Source organism: Haemorhous mexicanus, chromosome 5 (genome assembly GCF_027477595.1).
Source record: "Haemorhous mexicanus isolate bHaeMex1 chromosome 5, bHaeMex1.pri, whole genome shotgun sequence".
NCBI lineage: Eukaryota > Metazoa > Chordata > Aves > Passeriformes > Fringillidae > Haemorhous > Haemorhous mexicanus.
Genome location: NC_082345.1, coordinates 63,633,070 through 63,654,554, shown reverse-complemented (window position 1 = coordinate 63,654,554; position 21,485 = coordinate 63,633,070). Strand labels below are relative to the sequence as shown.

Sequence of the window (21,485 nt, the reverse complement as noted above, 5' to 3'; positions counted from 1 at the left end):
AAATATCTAAACAAACATTTTTTCTGAAACAAAATATATGGTAGTTCCTTGGCATTTCCAAAAGTGAAGCACCTTTGAAATTTAAAATTCATAATGATAAACATGCGGACATAAACTTCAAATCAGTGCAATTTAGGTACAGAATTATTCTGAATATTTGAAACTATAGACATATTTGTTCCATATTACAGTAGAAAGATTACAGTACCCAGTGTACATTACTGATTAGATAATACAATGCTAAATTTCAAAACCAAACAGAAGCCATGCTAGAGCTGAGTTCTTAATTTAGAAATAAAATCTTTTCTGTGAGCGGTGAAGAAAAATGGGGAGAAGGTCAGGAAAGAAAAACTCTGCAGTTAAAGTTTAGAAATATGAACTATTGAATGCTGATGGGTTATCCTAATTTTGGTTTTAAAATAGAGGAAAAAGATGATAGGCTGGGTAAAATAAGCATCTTGGAGGCAGTCTTGACATTCAGGAGTAAAAAACTTCAGAGACTCCTCTTGTATATTTTTTTTTGGCATGCTGAGTGGGGAAGCAGTGCTTTAGGGATTATATTAGACAGTCAATATAAAATAGGCAGTGACCTTAAGAAAAGGTGAAAATATTGACCAGTGGAAGATGGTAAATTCTAGAACTATCTCATTAGACAGAAGAGCAAGAAAAAACCCATAATAAGAAAATGGGTTAGTATTTTGATAACCCTACTTTCATGTTAGTTCCTAGTTTAAGACAGGGTACTTGAGGAACAGCCAAGAACATTTCTGGAAAACAACTACTTGTTGCCTTTGGCCCTGGCTAGAATTCTACCTTAAATCAAATTAAAGTACTCAGAAATGTTTCTCTGAAGGTTTAGGTCATTTGCCATGACACAAGGAAGTAGAAGGGGCACTTCTACTTGAACACACTTGCATTTTCCATATGATGCTCTTCTCCAGCCTTCTCCCTTACTTTTTCTGTTCCTTCACAAATTAGGGGAAAATAACTTATTCTGCATGGCACCTATTTTCACCTTAGAAAATAATTCCTACTGTATCTGATGATCTGGTCATTTCAGGAAAAAGGTATTAGACTTCCAATTCCTCTGACTAACCCCAACAGCTTACAGACAGTCAGAATATTTTGACATTTTACATTCATGCAGCCCTTCTGGTTCTCACTACCTAACTTTCATATTTTCCTTTGATTTCTAGTAAAAATCGCTATTAATTATTCATCCAACTGAGCATCCTAGTTGGAAGAACAATAATTTCTGGAGAGACATTAGATGAATTTTCATTGTGTTCTTTACTTTGGAGAGAGAGAACATTTCTTACTTTAAACTGCATCATGTATCCTGGCTGTATAATGAGCTCCCTGGAGGACAGGATGTTGTGTGTTTTATCCTTTTTCTTATTTGGCCAGTAGAGATGGAATGATGGATTTCCACAGAACCCTGCAGTTCTGACTGCATTAGGGTAAAAGCTCCAATTTTCTTCATGAGAGGTGCCTTCTATTAAGATGAGTTAAATAAAATTACTGCATTGTCTTGGTAAACATCAAGGCTTAGAAATGAATCCACAGAATCACTTGACAGAATACTTTAGTGATATGGACACTATATTTATGCCATCTGTAATGACACACAGTAAGCTACACAGAGAGAGACATAAAAAAGACATTCATCGCCAGAGAGGTAATTATAGCATTTAAATAACAGTACTTTTAAAAAAAATGATAAGAGCATAGTACCACAAATGTAAATGAAATGAGTTGGACTGAAATAAATTTTTTATGTGTACAGACATGTGCACACATATACATCTGAATACACGTGTGTGTGTGTGTATATACACACACACACACACACATATATATATATATTTACACACTTCTATGAATAGCATGAAGAATAGCTTATAAACAGCATTAGTCTACAAAATGAAAAATGTGCAGAGTTAAAATAAAAGAAAGTCTGCTTGCAAGCTCACAGGGCTCAGGTAAGATAAGAACAGATAACGCCAGACCACGGATGAGCTGTGGCCGCCTGTTTTACCATCATCAAAGGTGTCCACCAGCTGGCTGGGGTTGATCTCTGCTCCCCCTATCAGGATGTTGTCCAGAGCCCACTGTGCCCGCTCGGGGCCGGGCACCACGATCCCGCTGCTCAGAGTGAAGGGCTGCCACCAGCGCAGGCGCGTGGTGTTGGTCAGGGCGTGCTCGGGGAGCAGGATGTAGTCGTGCCTCACTGAGATGTACTTTTGGTAATCCATCTCGTGGAGCAAAGTCCAGGATATCCCTAGAATGGAAAGATTCAGGTTTAGTGATATAAAACCAAGCATATGGTAGAATCTGCTAAAGGATTAAAGTAAGATAATAGGAAATAAAAAGTAATAGCCATGGTCTTCTGATAGAGCTTGACTTCTAAGGATAATTGGCAACTGTTAATCACTGCAAGAGTAATCTTGCAGTTGTAAAAAGGAATAATCAGCTTGGGTGGAAGCCACTGCTTGCTGAAATAAGGCAGGAAGCTTGTGGAAAACTTCTGAGCAATAGATGGAACTTTTAGATGGGGAAAAATCTTTACATGGACAAGAATAGCTTTGCAATTAAGAATTAGCTTTTTATTTTGGATCTCTGACAACTTATCAGTTATTCATGGTGGATGGATACAGAACCAGACTGTAGCTCAGCTGTAAATACAGCATGTACTTGCCTCCATCAATGGAGTAGTCTAGCAGCACTCCTTCCTTTCTGCAAGTTGGTCTGTGGCATGTTGTCATGTTATTTTCACTCCCAATTCTCCCCCAGTACTGTAGAAACCTAAGAGTAAATGAATATGATCATATCTGTTAGACTTGTACAAACAGAGGTTGCTTTCTGTTAACAGACATGCTGAAATTGTTCCAAATGCCAGCATTTTAAAGCAAGTAATACTGATGCACAAGTGCTACAAAGGTTTTCATGGAAAAATTTTCATGGGAGCCTCATGGAATTCAACTAAGAAGTGCCCCTGGGAGGGAGTAACCCATTGCAAATGTACCAGCCAGGGACAGACTGGATGGGAGCTGCTTTGCTTAGAGTTCCCTGAGAGTCCTGGTGGAATGGGAGCTAACCATGTGTTAAAGTGCCCTTGTATCAATGAAGGACATAAAAAAAGTTGATAAACTGAGGCAAGGTTGGAACCAGAGCTCAGAGCCAGAGGTCATACACTGAAAAAACAGGAAGTTTCAAATGGATTTAATAGGGAAAAAAAAAAAAGGAAAAATAATCATTATGAGAGTAGCTGAACACTAGTACAAGTGTTCCACTACAGACAGACAGTAGGATCTCTGTTCTGGGAGGTTTTTAAAGATCCAATGGGACGAAGTCCTGGGCAAACTGCCATGAATTCTGTGTTACCTGGCTTTGAGCATGAGGTTGGACTAGAGACTCCCTGAGGCCCCTTCCTTCCTGTAATTCAGCAAAATTGCAAAATTTAAGAAGTCAGAGTGTGTGACTTCATTAAAGGTACATATATGGTCAAGAGAAATGATGCTGAAGTTGTCTATGTCATGTCCTTAGCCTGTCTAAACTGAGAGTTCCATTGCTCTCCTGATAAGTCATCCTTTCCAACAGCATAGAAATGGAATGGGTCTTGTATGGGCACCCAGGAGAGAACAACCAGCAGAGGTTCTGCTCTGAACTCAGGGAGAGACACAGCTGGTGCCTTTAGGGGTGATGCCCTGGTGACTGGTGTCTTGCCTCTTTGCAGGACAGAAGTTGCTGATTCCAGGACATTTCTGGACAAAGAAATGCTGCTGCTTCACCTGGATTTGTCAGACCCTTTCCACTGTGCTGGGATGACCCTTGCTCTCTGTGACTCATCTGAAAGCATCAGTGCCTTGAGAATCATAACCCCAGTGCCCTGGGAATCATAATCTCCTCAGTGTCTATTTTGTTATGGTGAGGGTTCTCGGGGTCTCTCTGACCAGAGGTGTCTGGATAGCAAAGCCTTGCTAAGCTCCATCTGTCCGGGTCCCTCAGGCAGGCTCCCAGACTCAGGCAATCTTAGCAAGCAGCTCAGCTCCTAATTCTCTTTGGTGAATTCAGCTCTTTAGTGATTTCAGCTCTTTGCTTGCTAAGTGGCTCAGCAGACACAGGAGAGAGAGGAGAGGGCTGTATGAGGTTCCACAGAGGTGTCTATATTGGCAGCTTCTGTGAAGGGTGACAGGGACAGCCCTTCTGCTGAACAGCACAGAAATGGGGGTTTATGTGGGGTATGTGGGTTTTGGGAAACAGTCCAGTTGTAAGGGTGGAGGCGAATATGACCTGTGGTCTTACAGAGAGACAACGAGGGTCCCAGGGTGGAAGAGGGGCTTCTTTGCTCCAGTCATCATGACTAGGCATTTCTTATCTCAGGCAGCTGACCACCAGGGAGGCCCTGCAGGCCCTGTGGCTGCTACAAGTGTCTGTCTCAGGTAGAGCTGCTCCTGTGGTGGCCTAGGAATTCCCTGAGCTGCCAGCTATGCTGCTTGCTGCTTTGCCAGCGTATGACAGAGCTCCCCGTGACAATGACGTGGAGCTATGACCTACTTTGCCCCCCGCAGGTCCAGATCTTGAGTGACAGCCTGCCTCACAGTTGCACCTCCAAAGTAGAGAGTTGTGTCTTCTGCCAGAATTCCACACTCAGTACAGGTACTTCCACCTTCTAAGGACATCCATAAGTCCGGTTTAATTTCCTCATTGTCAAAGCGCTCTTTCAGGAAGGTCTGTAAGTAAGGTATTCAACATGAAGCACAGGTGAGTAAGATTTTAAGTCTTTTTAAGAACCACAGCTGGAACTCACCTAAACATGTTGGAAGGGCTCAAGAACACTAAATTTTTCTCAGGGTGACTGAGCATATTCACTTCTGGCTGAATATTTAGCCACTTGAACTGAATTGGCGAAATGTGAAACGGTATTAGGGCCTGGATTTTAACATACTCGGGAGGTAATGCAGCAAATTAAAACTGGCATGTGCAAATGAATGAACATGTTGGGTTTGTGTGGCAAGGTTTTGATGGCAGAGGGCAACAGTAGGGGACTTCTGTATGCATGGGAGAAAAAATATTCTCTATCTTTCCTCAGCAAAACCAGAGATCCTGGCATTAAGGAGTTAGCAGTAAAACTCCCCTAAAATTGCTACCATTTTATCCCAAGTGTCCTTAATATGATGGATACCTTAATAATTAAAAATTGCAAACAGACAATGATATTTGCTCATGTAATTAGTATTTCAGATGAAAACCAGAAGGTTATAGTAATTCAAATTACGTGACAACTGACAAGTTAGTTAGCTATTTTTAACTTTTAAATTAATATCTAATGAGAGTCCACTTGATTGTTATTGGGTAACATGAGTAACAGCCAAACAGCTGTGTGAATTAATTTTCTAATTTTATGCCATTTTCCTTTATTCCCTACTTCAGTAAACTCTCTCACAGTAAAGACAATCTTTCTATTTTGTTCAAATACAGCCTCATGTGCAAGGGTGATTTACATCCTAAAATGATGATTAAAAGATGAACAATGAACTTTATCACAGCTTTTTCAGGGTAAGTGTTTATTCAAACATACAACCACAAACCCATTCTTGAATAATGAAGTTATAGTTTTGTCAAAAAACTGATGGAGGGGCTGAAAATGGATTTGACTGTCTTCAGGCTGACCGGAATCAAAGCTAAATGTCCAGTGAGATCAAAGCTAAATTTCCAGTGAGATCAATCTCTCTCTCCTTCCCAGTCAAATACATGCCAAAATTCATTCTTTATACATGCAATAAAATTACCTTCAGTGTCTGGGTCAGGTAGCAGTTTGGACCCGAATACCCAGGATCACAGATGCATTGCTCATTCAGGCAGTCTCCATGACCTCTACAGTTTTCCAGACAACCAGGGCCCAGGTAGAAATTATCAATGGCCCACTGCATATCTGAGTATTTCTGGTAGAACCGAAACCTCACGGGACTAGATATAAAGGAATGAAGAAAACCAAACACAGCCATAAAACAACTTTGCTCAATTGAAAAAAGGTGATTAGACACAAGAAAATCATGACTGTACTATCTCCTGAGCTTCCACAAGCAGTGGAAGTACCTATTGAAATGGATTTTTTTAGATATCCCTAATGTAATGAACATGAGCTCTCCTACTCTGCAATTTCCTTGAAAGAAAATGAATAGGCAGATGTCCTGTTGTGTTTCCAGGGTGGCACTCAATCCAGGGTGGTACTCAAAATGAGCAACAAATTCATACTTACTTGCCCACAAGGCTTTCAGGCAGTGTGTAAGTTACTCTTTTCCATCCTTTTGTGGGAAAGAAGACAGATGGCTGTGAGACACTCCCAGAACATTTTGGATCGGCTGGTAAGCACTGAGGTACTAAGTAACTCCAGCTAACTCCAAAGTCAGTGGAGTACTGCACATGGACCTGATTTTGTGCAAGTTTTTCTGAGGGTTTACATCCAACAGACACCTAATAGAGAAGAGACCATCAGTAATTAAGAATTAATTGTGGTGGGGGAGTTTAAAAACATTTTTGAACCTGAAAACAGACTGCAGAATTTTGCTTGAAAAAATGATGGCAGTAACAGTGCCTGTATGGTACCACTCACCTGCAGATCTCGTTGATATTCTCAAGGCTGAGAACAGACACCATATTGTGAATTTTGTTTTCTTCTAGATAGCTCACATTTCTGGATTTCCAGGTTTTGACACTTGTGCCATTTGTTATGTGCCAGTGCCACATAACAAATAAAATTAATATCCCCTCACAAACAACCTGAGATTTGAATATTTCAGGGAAGGCCACAGTTTAGGGAGACCACCTTTATGGATAGATGTGCAAAGAGTTCTTGCAATTTCCATATATTGCTGGGTTATTTCCTCAATTTAGGCAAAGGGGTGTACGAAGGCCAGCTTGGGTGCAGGTTTGATGTGAGTGTGTGACAACACAGGAGCAGAGTGAACTACTGTGGAGCTGCTTTTCCCTCACCAGCAGGTGTAACAAAATAGGCACCTGGTAGATGTGCGATATCCTCATTACATGATGTCCATAGGACAGCAGTGCTGGAAGAGAAGAGTGTACCACTTCTGAAAACAGCCTGTGGTATAAAACTGACCAACACAGAGTAAGTGAGAAAAGTGAGGATGGCTTAATATCATTTTTTCTCAGCAGGGAATGGCTCCTGTGTAGGCCTATACATCATCCTTCCTCCTGAAAGATCTACTTAGACCTGGAACAAAATGTGCTTTTGAATAAGTTTACTGCAGACAGATTTTACCTTGAACTGCATAATCCAGCCTTCTGTAGGAGTCAGGTCGTGGGTGACTGCATAGACCTCTCTGCCATCGTGGCTCCCGCAGATCATGACACCATCAGGAGAATCACAAAATCTCTCAATTGAGCAATCATCATGGAATAACCAGTGTTCATTCACTTGAAAATAAATGGCAATGTCAGTAATATCCAGCGACAATATAAATTAAACAGGGAGTAGTGTTAACCACAAAAGGTGACTCATAGCTTTATTTTTCAGTCTACATGAGAATTATTTAGTATTGCTCCTGAGAATGTCAGTACCCTGTTGTTCCCATGTAAATATGTATTACATGTATCACATTTATTGCTGTAAGCACCTCTTACTTGAGTAAGTAAGTAAGCTTACAGCTTACTGGCTAAAAGCTTACTAATGAGCTTACCCACTTAGACAAGCATTACAGCATTATTTTTTAATATTAAAGAAGTAAGGATCTGAGACTTACTTAAAAAATGAACTTCTATTGCACCAAACATTTTGGGAGAGCCTTTTAATGGGTGTTGCCTCTATGTCTGCACAAAGTGTAGCCCAGCATAGCTGTTAAGCCTTCTAAACATACAAAAATGCATCTTCTACAAAAATTAGTTGTAAAATGTAACTTAAATTCCCTAAAGAAAAATTTTAAAAGTTAGTAAATAGGGAACAGGCACTCAGGATAAGGAATTTGCTTAGAATAACCCATCACTTTTAAATTACTTTTTTTTCCCTTTTAAAATAAATTAACCTTCTAAATAAATTCACACAGCAAAAAAGCTGCGTTACATCTTTTCATTTTGCTTTTTGCAAACAAAAGCCAAAAGACTTTTTGCAAACAAAAGCCAAAAGACAGGGCCTCTACAGCAACGGCATTGTCTGTGATCGCCATCACAGCGACACAAAGCGTCAGAGGCTCAGCAAGCCCTGCACATCACTGCCCTGGCTGCTTGCTCCCTGTCTGGGACGCAGGTGGGAGGCTCACCCGTGGTTTTGTCCTCCAGGGCCATGTCGAAGGCGATCCTGCCGGCGGGCCCCGCGTCGGCCGGGGCGCGCTCGTGCTGCGGCAGCGGGGCGCTGCTGAAGGTGTCCAGCATCACCGTGCGCTGGTCGGCCGAGCCCGAGATCAGCACGTTGTCGATGGCCCAGTCGTTCTGGTCCAGCCCGTCGTGCTTGGGCTGCCACCAGCGGAAGCGAGTCCCGATGGTTTTGGCATCGTAGGGAAGGAGGATGTTCACAAAGCTGGAATGAAAGCTGGGAATTAGTTGTAGGAAAGCTGCGGGAGGAGGGCACTTTGCTATGCTCTGTGCTGGGTGCTCTGACCGAGTCCATTCCTGATGTTTCCTGAAATACGTGGAATTTGGGAAAGAAGAAAAAGACCAGTCTAGCCTATATTCTTCTAGGAGATATTTCTGAAACAAAAATCTTTCTGATCACTCCCAATGTCATCCCTGGGACAGGGGTTCAGAGGGAGGTGGAAAGGGTCAGCGCCCAGACTGTGGCATGGTTTGAACAACCTCACTTGTTTCAGGTGCCCTTATAGGACCAAATGCAAGGGTCTGGACTAGCAGGGTATGGCCATAAGGCCCTTAGTAAGGGAAGTGTTAAGAAGGAGAATGTGCAAGTGAAATAAAGATTGCTTTTTTCAACCTGGAGCCATTCAGCAGATAGCAATGTTCCAGTACAATTTTATCTGTTCCATTGCAACAGTAGAAAACAGTACACTGAAATCTCATGTCCAATTAAAGTGCTAGTGATTTCTTGGTGTGCTCGAATAAAAACAAATAATGGGTCCCTCACATCTCCATTTTCTGTGAATCTTTTAAATTGGTCAGTGACAAAATGGTCAGCTCACATATATGCATGACTTGAATTTCAAAAACATCTGAAAGTAGGGCTTGAGTGTATCCATCCTTCTGATGGATAACTATAGAAATGCAGTTTCTCCTAGCCACACCATTTTATAACTAACTTATAACAATCAGTGATTTTATGATCTTGCCCATAAAGAAGTAGATTGCAAAGGTTAGCAGCTTTAAGAATAGGATGGACATCACTACAGTAGCTATTAATTTATCTTCTGCAACCATTTGCAAATCTACCAGACTGCTACAGGCTCCTAGGTATTCTTGTATTTCTGGCCTAGCAGCTGCACAAATGCTGATGTTCTCAATACATGCACCAAGGCCATTAATAAACACCTCTAGGACTGTACAAACTGAACTCGTACATCCAAACCTGACATCCAAACCACAGCACTAACATATCCCACAGGTTCTGGTGAAACATTCAAGACCACCTGACTTTAGCAGAGAAATTTACACAGGCAGAAAGAAGGTATCTACAAACCCAGGCTTGCTGAACTGATCATAGAAAATTTCCATTAAGAGGCTCCAGGTGATTCCACCATTCACAGAATACTCCAGCAGCACTCCTTGGTTGCGGTTATTAGGAGTTATCAGACATCCATACATGAAATAAAACTGGATGAATTCTGCACTGGTGAGGTTCAGATCCACTGTAACTAACATACGGCTGCAGCCCTTAAAAGCAATGAAAAAATATGTTGGCTGGTGTTGTCTGGCAAAACTTATGTTCATAAAAAGTGTTAGACTATGCAGTCACTATTAATGTGGATTCATGCTGCAAAAATTTTAAGATTGTACAAAATTTTATTAATTATTTCAAAGGTAAAGCTACAACAGAACAACAATAATATATGTTTTCCCTGAAGACAATTTTAGTCATGTTTCATCTTAAAAATGTCTGTTGTGTATCTATATATGTTGCTACTTGTACCTTCAGTTTTACAACATTAATTTATTCACCTGTCTTCTTAATAAAAAAGCTTCAGAAATCCACACCTCTGTTGTAAATCAGGACGTTTTCCATGCAGAATTAATGAATCACTGATAATGTGCTAATGATTCAACTCACGCAAACCATCAAATGGTAAAGCAATTTTAGTATGTGTTTTTTCCACAATACCTTATATTTCACATTGCTTAGTCTGTTAGTTGGTGCCTACTTAGTCCTACTAGAATAAAGTGGAAATGCAATGCTTTTGTTAGTTTATTTTAGAAAACTTTTGTCAGTTTGAATTTAGTTATAAATTTGACAGAAGAGATCTATAGGTGTAAATTTTACATGTTTCTAAAATACTATTTCAGAATTTTTATAATCATGAGGTAACCTGTTAGCAAACTATAGTTCAGCAGTAGTCAGGGTTATATACCTACATATGTAGCTAACCTATGTGAGCTTACTCTGAAAACACCCACCTATGAGACATCTGAAGGATGAGGTTACACATGGATGCAATGTGCTTTAGGGTGACCCTGCCTGGGCAAGGAGGCTGGACCAGATTACCCACCATGGCCCCTTCCAACCCAGCCCATTCTGTGTTTCTGTGGCTCTGTATTGTCATGGACCATGTGCAAGTCATACAAGTGCAAATAACTAGTTATTAATTTACCTCTGCAGTCTGATTAGAAGCCACACCAAACTCCAGTCTGGCAGTTTTAAGTGCTATGAGGAGAGTCTTAAGAGGAAAATTAAAAGTCTACATATTTTTACTGTGCTTTAACCTACCAGCTCCACTTTCAAAGGCCCCTCTACAGCTCCTCTCAGGACTCACACACACTATTTCTCAATCTCCTGGCTGCAGCATATCAAGGAACACGGTATCAGCTTTCCTGGAGTGTTTTCTAGTCTGTAGGACCTGTTTGACTTTGACCTTCAGCCAGGCAAAGGATTTAATTTTTAAAAATATTTTATATGTCTGATACGTTATGCTGTTATTTTTTTAATGCCTTGCTATTTAACTTTCAAAATCAGTCCTGCTTTTAGGGTCAAATGGAGCGAGCTGCTCCCTGTGCTGGACACACACCCCGCTGAAGTGAAGCGCCATCCCCGAGGCGACGGCGCCGCAGACCGTGCTGAGCTTGCCCCCGTTCACTGTCAGCCAGTTCTGGTTCGAGGGGGAGCGGTTGAAGTTGTCCTTCAGCTGGGTGGGAAGGGGGGTCTCTGGCTCGTCGCAGTACAGCCCACCCCAGTGCTCGTCGCAGCTGCAGAGCAAAACAAATGCACAAATCAGCTGGCAAAGGCTCTGCATGTTATTAAGGTACCATCTCATTCTGCAGAGGGGCATCATTTCCTAGTGCACAACTGGTATGTGGGGGTTTCAAACATCTGGCGTTTTGTAGCTAATATGAAACAAAAATTACTTTTTTGAAGGCTTAGTATTGTGTATCATTCAAGCTTCTATTACAGGGTACATTCCCAAACATAGTAAAAGCAGTGAAATGTGCTTGGATAAATAAACCAAGAGAATGTGCCAAGCCTAAAAATGTCCCGCTAATGTTAAAGTTCGAGTTTCTGTAAAGTTTCAGTAGTGGGGTGCTTTCTTATCTTTATATAGTTCTCCTTTTTTTTTTTTTTTTTTTTTGTCTGAGAAACATTCTTATAATGTATCAAAGACTGGATAACAGCTTGGAACTGTGTTCTGCTACAAAGAGATTTCACCAGGGATATTGTGTCTTCATACTTCAGTGTTGTCAGGACACAGGAGAACACAATAATATGTCTATTCTACAGTGAAATATATTTCTAAAAAATACAGTCACAGTGCAATTATACAACCATTCTCCCATTTCTGCTGCCATTTGTGGCTGGGAAAAAAGCAATACATCCATCTGGAAGGTATTTGTCTGTTGCCAAGACAGGCAAATCTGGGGGTTTTTGTTTGCTAGCTTTGCAGGACTCTGTGTGGATTGTTATACAAACAGTTTGAGGACCAAGCCAGTCTGCCTCTCCTGGCAAACTATACCATGGAAAAGAGTCACCAGACCATCAAGACCAGTCAAAAAGCAGAATCTGGCCTTGTGAAGAACTGGCATACGTCCTGCTTAGTGGATATGTCCCACCTCCTGCCCAGGTTCTCTGCACCCAGCACCAGGTTAAGAGCACAGGGACATGGTGTGAAATCCCTTGGGAATAAGGAGAACATATTCTGGGAAACTCCAGGACTATATGTCCCTAGAGGGCTATGCAAACTCAAGGGGTACCCTCTCCCTACCTGGTGGGAGGGGAATTGATGCAGCAGAGGCAAGAGCAGAGGTGATGGAGTGCTGCTGAGGAAAGGACTGTCTGCTTTGGCCATGGAGCATGGACAGTCAGAGGTCTGGCAGGGCCAACCCCTGCAGTTCCCCTTCCACTTGTTACTTCTATTCCCAAGTGGACCCAGTGCCCTGCTCAGTTTTAACAGCAAAATCCACCTTCCTTTGTAGAATTGTATCACAGTTCTTCCTGCAAATTCATCAGAATGACAGAGGGGGGGTGAAATGCTACAGCCCTGGGCAGGACAGGGCAGAGATGGCACTCACACACAGTTGTCTTGTGTGCACTTCCCATGGCCACTGCACATGTCTATGCAGCCATCCCCGATGTAGACGTTATCGATTGCCCACGTTTGCTGCTTGTCGAAAGGAGCAGGCTGGTGCCAGCGGAAACGAGTCGCTTGAGACCTTGGGAGAGAAAGAAAAACAGAATTCTGTATTTTCTAGCTAAGGCAATCTTTATTTTGATTGAAAGGAAATGTTAGTCTTGAGGCTAGCCTGCTCTTGGGAGATTTGTTTGATACCAGCATGACCCAGGGCTGGTTTCTGACAATGACAACATCCCTCCAAGAAAAGGGTGCCCAGATTTTGAGAACAGAAAAAATCATGGATGCTTGGTATCAAGCTGAGAGTGTGAGAGGTAGGAAATGGGTCCCTGGTGAAAGCAAAGCAAGCAGGCCATGGTTGGTGCAGTGGTGAGGAGGTTGGAAGAATGTGGTACTCCCAGTTGGAAGTTCAGGCCAGTCATAACCATGTCCCAGCACAGATCCAAACCTGAGGGACAGCTGCGAGCTGGATCAAGCCAGAATAATGCAAACCCTCCAAATTTCATCCTGATCCAGTCAATAAGTCCAAGGCAACATATTTACCTGGCTTTTTCTCAGTGAATTCTCCCAATCACACTGAGGTTAAGAACAGTTCTAGGGAGTGGGTTTGGGGAGAGGTGAGAAGGCCCATGCAGAGCTTGCAGCATGACCCTGGCTTTGCAGTTCCTTCCCTCCTCTCCACCCAGGGCTTGGCTGGAAATGCCAAGAAATTATCTGTAGTGTGATCCTGGCTTTACTCAGTAAATTATATTCAATTTGTTGATTAAAATGGGCCTAGCTCCCTGTGTGTGAATTAAGTGTCTCATCTCCCAAGACAGATGATGAAAATGTATCCAAAACAGTCAGGGACACCAAATAGTTATTCAGCTTGTACAGGTGGAGACTGTGAGTGAAGAGCTGGGAGGAGACGAATTTCTGTCACTATGAATTCAAGCCAATCCCTGTTTTGCGGTACAGCACTAGATGGCAGCATTGAACTTTTTGCAGTCTGTTTTCTTTTGAATCTCAAAGAGAAATCCCAATTATTACAAACACACACACACAAAACCCAAAAAACCAAAAACACCCCAAAAAACCCCCTAAAAAACCCCCTAGCAAACCCCCCAAAAACTATTCAGTGTGAAAATGCACCTCATATGATAAGGTCATTATTCTCCCATGAATTATTTCTTTATGAAAATGTTGCATGAGCTGAATAAATAACTTGTTTATCCAAGGAGGAACCTACTGCTCTGAGCTCAGGTCAGCTGTTCACCAAGCAGCATTTTAAAAATAAACATAAAAATTGTGAGGAAGTCCTTTCAGAATAAAGACAAGCACCTATGTCTTACACTGCGTGCTTTGGCTGGGCACATGACTAACAATTCATGGATCTGATGCTCCTGTGGGAAGTTTTGCATTTGCATTTGTCTTAAAAGGGAAAATCACCTCCAAGCTGAAAGTAAGTGTCCATTGTATTTTGTGGCCAGAGGTGAGGCAGCACTCTGGAGTACAGGAGCCCTAAGAGGCTGCACAGATATGGGTGGTGAGCACCAGGCCAAGCTACTGCCTACACAGCCTGCATGTGCCTGAAACATACAGGCATAAACAACTGGAGACACACCTGCTATTACACAGCTTGAAATAATAAAGCAGCATAAAAATTATATTGCTTCTAGACTAAAAGGTCTATTAGCTGCACTGTTCTTATCCTAAAGCTCAACATCTCTCTTGCTTATCAGATAAGGTTGTAATAACCTCTCTCATGGAATGCCTGTCTTAACAACTTTGGGAAATTGTGTTACTTGAGCCAAAAAATACAATTATGGGATTGGACAGAAGTGCAATTTTTGCCTCAGTAGGGCATCAGACTTCTTGTGACATTTACTGCTCAAGAAACTCTTCAGTCTTAAAATCACAGTTACTCATAAACCTGAGTTTATCTCAGGTGGTAGCTTCCTTTCAGGTCCAAATTCAATTGGTTTGGAACATCAATCCCAGCCCTGATTTATCCCATTCAACCCCAGAAAGACTATTCTGAACACAAATTTACAGTCTTTATACAAGAACTGACAGGGTAATGGATTTTTACAGATGATACGTAGCAAAGACGCACAAAAGAGGAAGCACAGAAAATGAATGCTGGGAAGGAGTCCTAAAAAAGTGCTATTACTTGATGTAACTGCAGCAAAGATTGAGAACAGTCCAGATGCCCCAAATGATTAGTAAGAGAACACAGACTTTTTCATTACTAATGTCAAAACGTGTGGCAACTGTATAGGCGTTTTCAGTACAATTGCTAAAAAATAAAAGTCTCTGTTTCCAAACTTGTATGTGCCTCTGGTGGTGTCTTTCATGACAACCATCTCAAGGCTCTACCTGTGCTTTGATAATTCTGAGCCAGCAGTTAGCTCAGTCTAAGTCTGGGTGAGGAGATCAGGCTCAGCAGGAGGAGCAAAGCTGTGGAGTCAAATAGTGCTAAGAGCCTGCTGCCCTTGCTACCTGTGTTTGCAATTTCTATAGGATAAAGCTTCATTTACATATACTTGTTGCTATTTACATGGACCAAACAAAAAGAACATGGTACAATTGCTTAAACTCCATAATGTATCATGACATTATAAATACCTAGTTATGCTTTTAGATTTATTCTGCAGAAAACCAGAGGGAGTTACCTAGTATAGGGAGGCAGAGGCAAAGTAACCCGGGTCCACTTGTTGAAAGTGTCTGAAATGAGAATCCTCTGGAGATGGTACTTGTTGCATTCCACATTAGTGGGAAGACAGTCTTTCAAAATTGGGTGCCAGGTCAGCCCAAGGTCCACCGAATATTCCAGTTCAATAGCTAAGGGTGGAAAGGTGGTTAGTTACTTAATTTATAAGAGACCTGTATCCCTAGGCCTATAATAATGCGCAAACCCCAGACAGTATCACAAGTCTGAACTGACAAAATAACCCCCAGAACTTTTCAAACCCTTGTGTCAGAAGCACAAAGCTACCTTCTTTGGTGGCAGTGTGGAGGGTGTGTTACATGTTGCTGAGCAGGTATAGCTCAGGTGGAGTCTGCAGCACATCTCCACATCTGCTGCCCAACTCAAGGGACCACAGATGAAAAAACAGAGCCAACATTAAGTGCCCAGGATTAAGTCAAGACAATGTCTGTAGCTGCAGCATGCAAAAAAACGATGTGGCAGCACCATGACCACCAAACTTTGTTTTTCAGACTTGAAGAGTGAGATTCAGCTGGATGTGACTGCTGTGTAAAGCAGAGCAACACCCAAATTCAAACTTTTGTCTCTGTCACAAGATGGCTTAGTCAGCCTTCCATCCTTCCTGCAGACCAGCTCATTTAATTATTCAGCACAATTTTAATTTGAGTTTGTTAGTCAGTGAGCTTGTTTTCATTCAAACACAGTCTAGCCACATTAAACTAATATATTCATTTCTCAGGGAAAATCAGCAATTTCATTGTTTTGATGTCTATGGCTTACAAGCTTTTATTACCAAAATTAAAGGTTAGTCAAGCTCACTAAATACTTCAAGTCAAACTTTCATGCAGCTATGAAAATGTAAATAATAATAGGTGCAGAGCTGGTACTTGAAGTAAATGTTCCAGCTGCCAGGTATTCTGGCTGAGCTGGCTGTGTAAAACATGGAGCGTGGTTGCAGTGATAGGGGAGATAAATCTGTGATCTTCTTTTGATTACCAACAGACCCATTTCTTCTACCCTCATGCACAGGGAATGACCCCTAATCACCCAATCAGTTCCACTGGATGTTTCAGCACAGAAGACAAGTGCTACAGAAATACAAGGACAAGTAGATACAAACAAGGGTGAGCTTTTAGTGTTAAATTTCCCTCACCAAAATAAATGCTTTTCTCATCATGACTGGAAGCATGATTAGGTAGTGTCCTGCCTAATTTAATATGAAGTTAAGATAACGATAAAGGTTGTGGACAAAAAAAAACCAAAAAACAACCCCCCCCCCCAACAAAATAAGGATGCTTCTTTGCCAGTATATGGCTCAGTCACAAAAATGCTTCTAAACTTAGCAGAGATGATCTCAGGATACCACAGTATTCTTAATAACAAAAGAAAGAAAAAATTTTAAGCATGTAAGTAGCTTCAAATTAGCAAAATGGGACTTCATGTAAAACCTTTTTCCAGTTGGAATTGTAGAGGAAAATTCAGCAACCCACTAAATTAACATATTCCACATGTTGCAATGTATTGTATTCTTGTCCTCATTAAAAACATCTATGCCTCAAAAACCTACTCTAAGAGGATGTGTAAAACAAGCATTAAAAAGTTTGTTTTCAAGAAAAACCTATTTTTTGTGTGCCTTAAAATTCACATAATGAACCAATTTTAATTTCCATGTGATGTGTATTTGCTGTGATGAGTACAGAGCATGTTTTTATTCATTTACCTGTATGTATATATGTGTATATACACATATAAAAGCTGTCTGTGCACTCAGTAGACATCATATGAAAAAAGGAAGCTAGGTAATTAAAATTGCATCATTATGTATACATAAACAGATGTATACACATGTACACAATGTGTATGCACACATTTGTACATGGAAACATATAGGTCTACACATATTTATTATTTCATATGAGGGATATAAATTTTTGCAGTTGATGTTGCCTTAGCAAGTGTCAGTTGTATGTTGGTATAAATGATTTCTTAGATAAATGGGTACAAGTGAGATCAGAACTGAGACTACACTGAAAATGCAAAACCACAAAGCAAGAAACACATGCTGGAACACCCAGCTGCTTATTATTACAGCACCACCCCAAGCAGTGGACATTATCTACTAAATGGATTTTTTGAGTAAGGCAGCTGTTAGTGTTTTTCTGAGATTGATTGAACTGCAACTTAGATGCTCACAGGGAATGATTTACTTCAGTTTATCTTAGGCTTCAGACACCTGGAATAAAAAAGCTGATGTTACAATTTCTAACAGAAACTCACAGCTTTCTTTTGTTTCTCAGCTCCTGTTACGGTGAATAATGTAACCAGAAAACAAGTGAACTTTCCTCTGCAGCGGAGGAAGAGGAATGGCAGGGATTACTAAGAAGTCATTACCATAACAGGAATCTGTGACAGAGCAGGAAGCTGCAAAATCTATTTGCAAGAAAGAGTCTTCATTGACCACGATGTCGGTGGTGACGACGTAGCGGGTGCTGGCTTTCTCAATGAACACCAGAGCATCCCCCGCAGAGCCGCACACCGGCATCTTCGTTCCTCCAGGGTGGAGCAGCCACTTCCTGCTGTCCAGGGTGGTGAAATCATCTTCCAGTACTGTATTGCCAGAGATATTTCCTCCTATAAGAATCTGAAACATTAGGAAAGAAGCTTTAATTGAAAAGGAGAAATGTCTAGAAGTCTTCACAAGCATGCAAGTGACGTAGCAACCCGAGGGAGGAAGATTATACTATGGGTATTTATTCTGCTGGTCCAAAATTGACAACATTACTTAGTAGAGAATTTAGGCCGTGAGAAAGGGGAGTATCTCTTTCCTATGCAGGAAAGAGATTGGCTCAGCTGTACAAATCTAAAATTCAGGGAGGTGACTTCCAATCTCAGTGAAGTAAAACTGCTGGGCAAAAAGTGTTATCAGAAACAAAGTGATTGCGCTTTCCTAGTGATCGTTCTGCTCTTCTGTTGTCTAGTGCACTGTTATCAGATTGTGTCTGCTGACAGAAGTGGGGAAATAGCCTCTGCTTTGTCATTGACTATAAAATATCATCGTTTTACTCTTTACCAGCAAGCAAGGTAGAATTATTTTTCATTTGTTATTCTAAATTCAGTTCTGAAAAAATATAACTACATTCAACTAAGATATCGAAACAATGAGTATTTTTTCATTTCTAAACAGAGGGATGGGAAGTAAAATTTTGTAACCACAACATTAAAATGGCTGGTTAGGTTTCTCCTAACAATCTGAACTAACTTCTTTAAAAAAGAATAATAAATACTAAAGCAAATTGTACTTGGACAACCCAATGACACTACTTAGAGCAGAATCATTTTAGAGATAAATCATTTGTGATTTATACCAAGTCACACAAAGTAATATAATAATCTTTATAGCAGAAAATCCCAAATATGAAACTTCATTTTCATAAATGGATATTCACAATATTGATATTTTTATATAGGCTTTTTCTATTACATTATACCTAGCCAATTACATATTTGGATACATTTTAAATTAGGGTTTTTGAAGTTTGAAATCAGACTGCACTGTGTGGTAAGGCCTCCTGCAATGTGAACCCATGGCCCTACACATGTGTAAAATACTTTCCTGGAGTCGAAATGGGCAATCAGTGCCCCATGAAAATGGTGCATTAAATCCATGAGTTCATCAAACAGTAATTGTGCTCTAAATATCTTTTTACTAGGCATTTTTGCTTGTCTCAGTGAAATGATACATGCCAGAAAAAGGGAAAACATTGAGACTGAATCCAGTCTAAGACTGTGTTAAAGGAAGGATTGCTCACCTGGTCGATGACCCAGGGGCTGTAGAAATGCCCATTCTCGGAGGGCTGCCACCAGCGCAGCCGGGTGGAGCTGGAACGAGCCTTCAGGGGAACCTCCAGGGCAATGTATCGTCCCACGTTGCTGGAGTTACTGAAGAGGAACTCCTGGAGAAGGCTCCACGTGAGGCCCCCGTTGAGTGAATACTGCAGCAGCACAGGCTGGCTCCTGGGGTCAGGCACCCCCTTGCCACATCCCAGTCTCATGAAGAACTGCACAAATCTAACAGGAAAAATCTTTCCACTTACCAGAAAGATCTGTTTTCTACAACATCCTACACAGCGAACCAGAGAGCCTTGGAGTTTGTCTACTGACTAGCCCTGTGTTTTCTAGCTGTAAGAGCCATCTTTAGGAGATCTTATGATTTCCTTTCCAAAGCTTCTAGAATATAACTAGACAGACAGGTGGTATGACAAAAATTCATTTTGCCTGTGTGGTAGTTTGCCAGGCATAAGAGGCTGAACAAAGCTGGTCATTTATGTTTTCAGCTTTTGTCTGTGCAGCAGATGGTGTTGCAAGTATCAGAAACATAATCCTGGGTGAAATTTTTATCCCTGTATCCCATGAGTACAGATTTTAGTGGCAGAAAAGCAACTGTGCTCTAAGTAGATCATAATTTGCCACGAATTTGCTGAAATGCTTAAATTCAAAATAAGCATCCCAGTTTTCCATTGGCATAAACCAGAGAAAATCTGGACGGGAGAACAAAGCACACTTCACTTTCAGGGATCATTTTGTCCATTTTGTCAGCCTGGGAAATTTGTCTAAATTACACCGTTTAAATGTGCTGGCTTCCCTGAAGGCAGCCCCAGCCACCCAGGGACAGCAGTGCTTTCATCCCCCAGTTAATTGGCTTCTCCAAAGCTGCACAATGGACTTGTATCAAACTGCGAAATCCCTCCCGTCAGCCGATGCTCACAAATAGCTCCACTGTGCACTTGGAGTAGAGGGAGCCTTGCTGTAATGATATTTACTTATTGGACTTGCAGGGATATTACAAGTATTAATTTATGTTTGCACAGCTTTTGCACAGCTTTCGAGTGTTTTATCTGTACTAATTATTACTGCATTAGTGCTGCCTGGCTCAGGGTTAAACAAAATGGTGCAAAAGAAGTTTTATCTCAAAAATCTTGCTCTGGTTTGATCTGCAGGTAGATCTGCTGGGAGTGGAGGCTGCAGAGATGCTGGGCAGACAAAGCTCCAATAAAATGCCAGACTTACAAGTCAATTAATTCCAGTCCTCACTGAGACTCACAGTTTCTCTTGCTACTAGATAGAACTGCTTTTGCAATAGATTATATCCACCTCCATGTCCCAGACATAACATATTGCTTGTGCTGTAAAGGAGCACTGGGTACCCTCATGGATCAACATATCAAATGTAATGGATTTGCTTCACTGCTGGCAAGTCTTTCTGCCTCCTCAGATTTACTCCAACATTCGCCACATAATTCAAAGGAAATAAACCCAGGTGACCTTGTCTCTGTGGCATCTGAGTTCTTTGCATTGCTATTCTCACATCTCAGATTTTACTAATATAGTAATAACCCACCCAAATATAGATAACAATGTCTAGCAGATAAAAAAAAAATTAAATATCTCTCTTCTTATCCCAAAGATATTTTGCAAAGGCTCTGCCTATTTTGAAATGGAAAAGCAAAGTGTTTTCTGTAAATCTAGTAACACTCAAATGTGTGGATGCTCTTCTAGTAATTCAGAATTGAAAGGGAATTGATCAGCTGTGACACCTAAAATATTCTCTCCTTACTGATATTTCATGCAGTGCAGTTTCAGCTACCAGTATCACCATGATAGTGATACACCGTCCCTGGGTTAAATTCTTTAAGGCACAGATGTGATGGCAGTGGATTGCAGAGTCCACTTGATTTCAATCCCCAGGTGCTGAGTGTGGCTGCAGCACTGACAGACATGGCTGCTTGCCTGTGCTCTTCAGGGGATCTCCTCAAGAGGAAAGGGGAAGTTTTAATGTGACTACAGAGTCTAGCACCCTTAAAAAAAATAGTTGTTCTCATCACTCCTGGCATAAATTGAGACCTCTCCCCAAATCCTGTGCAAAACTTAGCACATCTGTGTCACAGCCAGATCTGTTGTGCTTTGCAGGTGGTTGATAAAGTCAGTCTGTAAACGTAGAAAATCCACTGAAATTACTTTAGGTTGCAAAAGAGCAGCTCCCAGCAATGACACGGCAGCGT

At 41.2% G+C, this 21,485-nt stretch overlaps 1 protein-coding gene and 1 long non-coding RNA gene across 5 annotated transcripts in view; one reads left to right on the top strand and one right to left on the bottom strand.

Moving 5' to 3' along the window:
• The window catches only part of LOC132327814 (uncharacterized), a 39,448-nt gene extending 20,876 nt beyond the window's left edge, over nt 1-18,572 (top strand). For all 3 annotated transcript variants that reach the window (XR_009486622.1, XR_009486621.1, XR_009486623.1), the window contains 5 exons: nt 3,737-3,927; nt 4,572-4,659; nt 11,132-11,417; nt 16,456-16,550; nt 17,724-18,572. This is a non-coding gene — a long non-coding RNA (uncharacterized LOC132327814). The remainder of the gene's footprint in view (nt 1-3,736; nt 3,928-4,571; nt 4,660-11,131; nt 11,418-16,455; nt 16,551-17,723) is intronic.
• RELN (reelin) overlaps nt 1-21,485 on the bottom strand; it is a 282,225-nt gene that overhangs the window by 14,907 nt on the left and 245,833 nt on the right. For both annotated transcript variants that reach the window (XM_059847390.1, XM_059847391.1), the window contains exons 44-57: nt 19,236-19,494; nt 17,818-18,067; nt 15,392-15,560; nt 12,679-12,819; nt 11,184-11,361; nt 9,644-9,837; nt 8,280-8,536; nt 7,286-7,440; nt 6,263-6,477; nt 5,793-5,970; nt 4,558-4,733; nt 2,699-2,805; nt 2,039-2,281; nt 1,320-1,495 (exon numbers count right to left, since the gene is read on the bottom strand). In XM_059847390.1, coding sequence (XP_059703373.1) covers nt 1,320-1,495; nt 2,039-2,281; nt 2,699-2,805; nt 4,558-4,733; nt 5,793-5,970; nt 6,263-6,477; nt 7,286-7,440; nt 8,280-8,536; nt 9,644-9,837; nt 11,184-11,361; nt 12,679-12,819; nt 15,392-15,560; nt 17,818-18,067; nt 19,236-19,494 — 2,698 coding nt within the window. The remainder of the gene's footprint in view (nt 1-1,319; nt 1,496-2,038; nt 2,282-2,698; nt 2,806-4,557; nt 4,734-5,792; nt 5,971-6,262; nt 6,478-7,285; nt 7,441-8,279; nt 8,537-9,643; nt 9,838-11,183; nt 11,362-12,678; nt 12,820-15,391; nt 15,561-17,817; nt 18,068-19,235; nt 19,495-21,485) is intronic.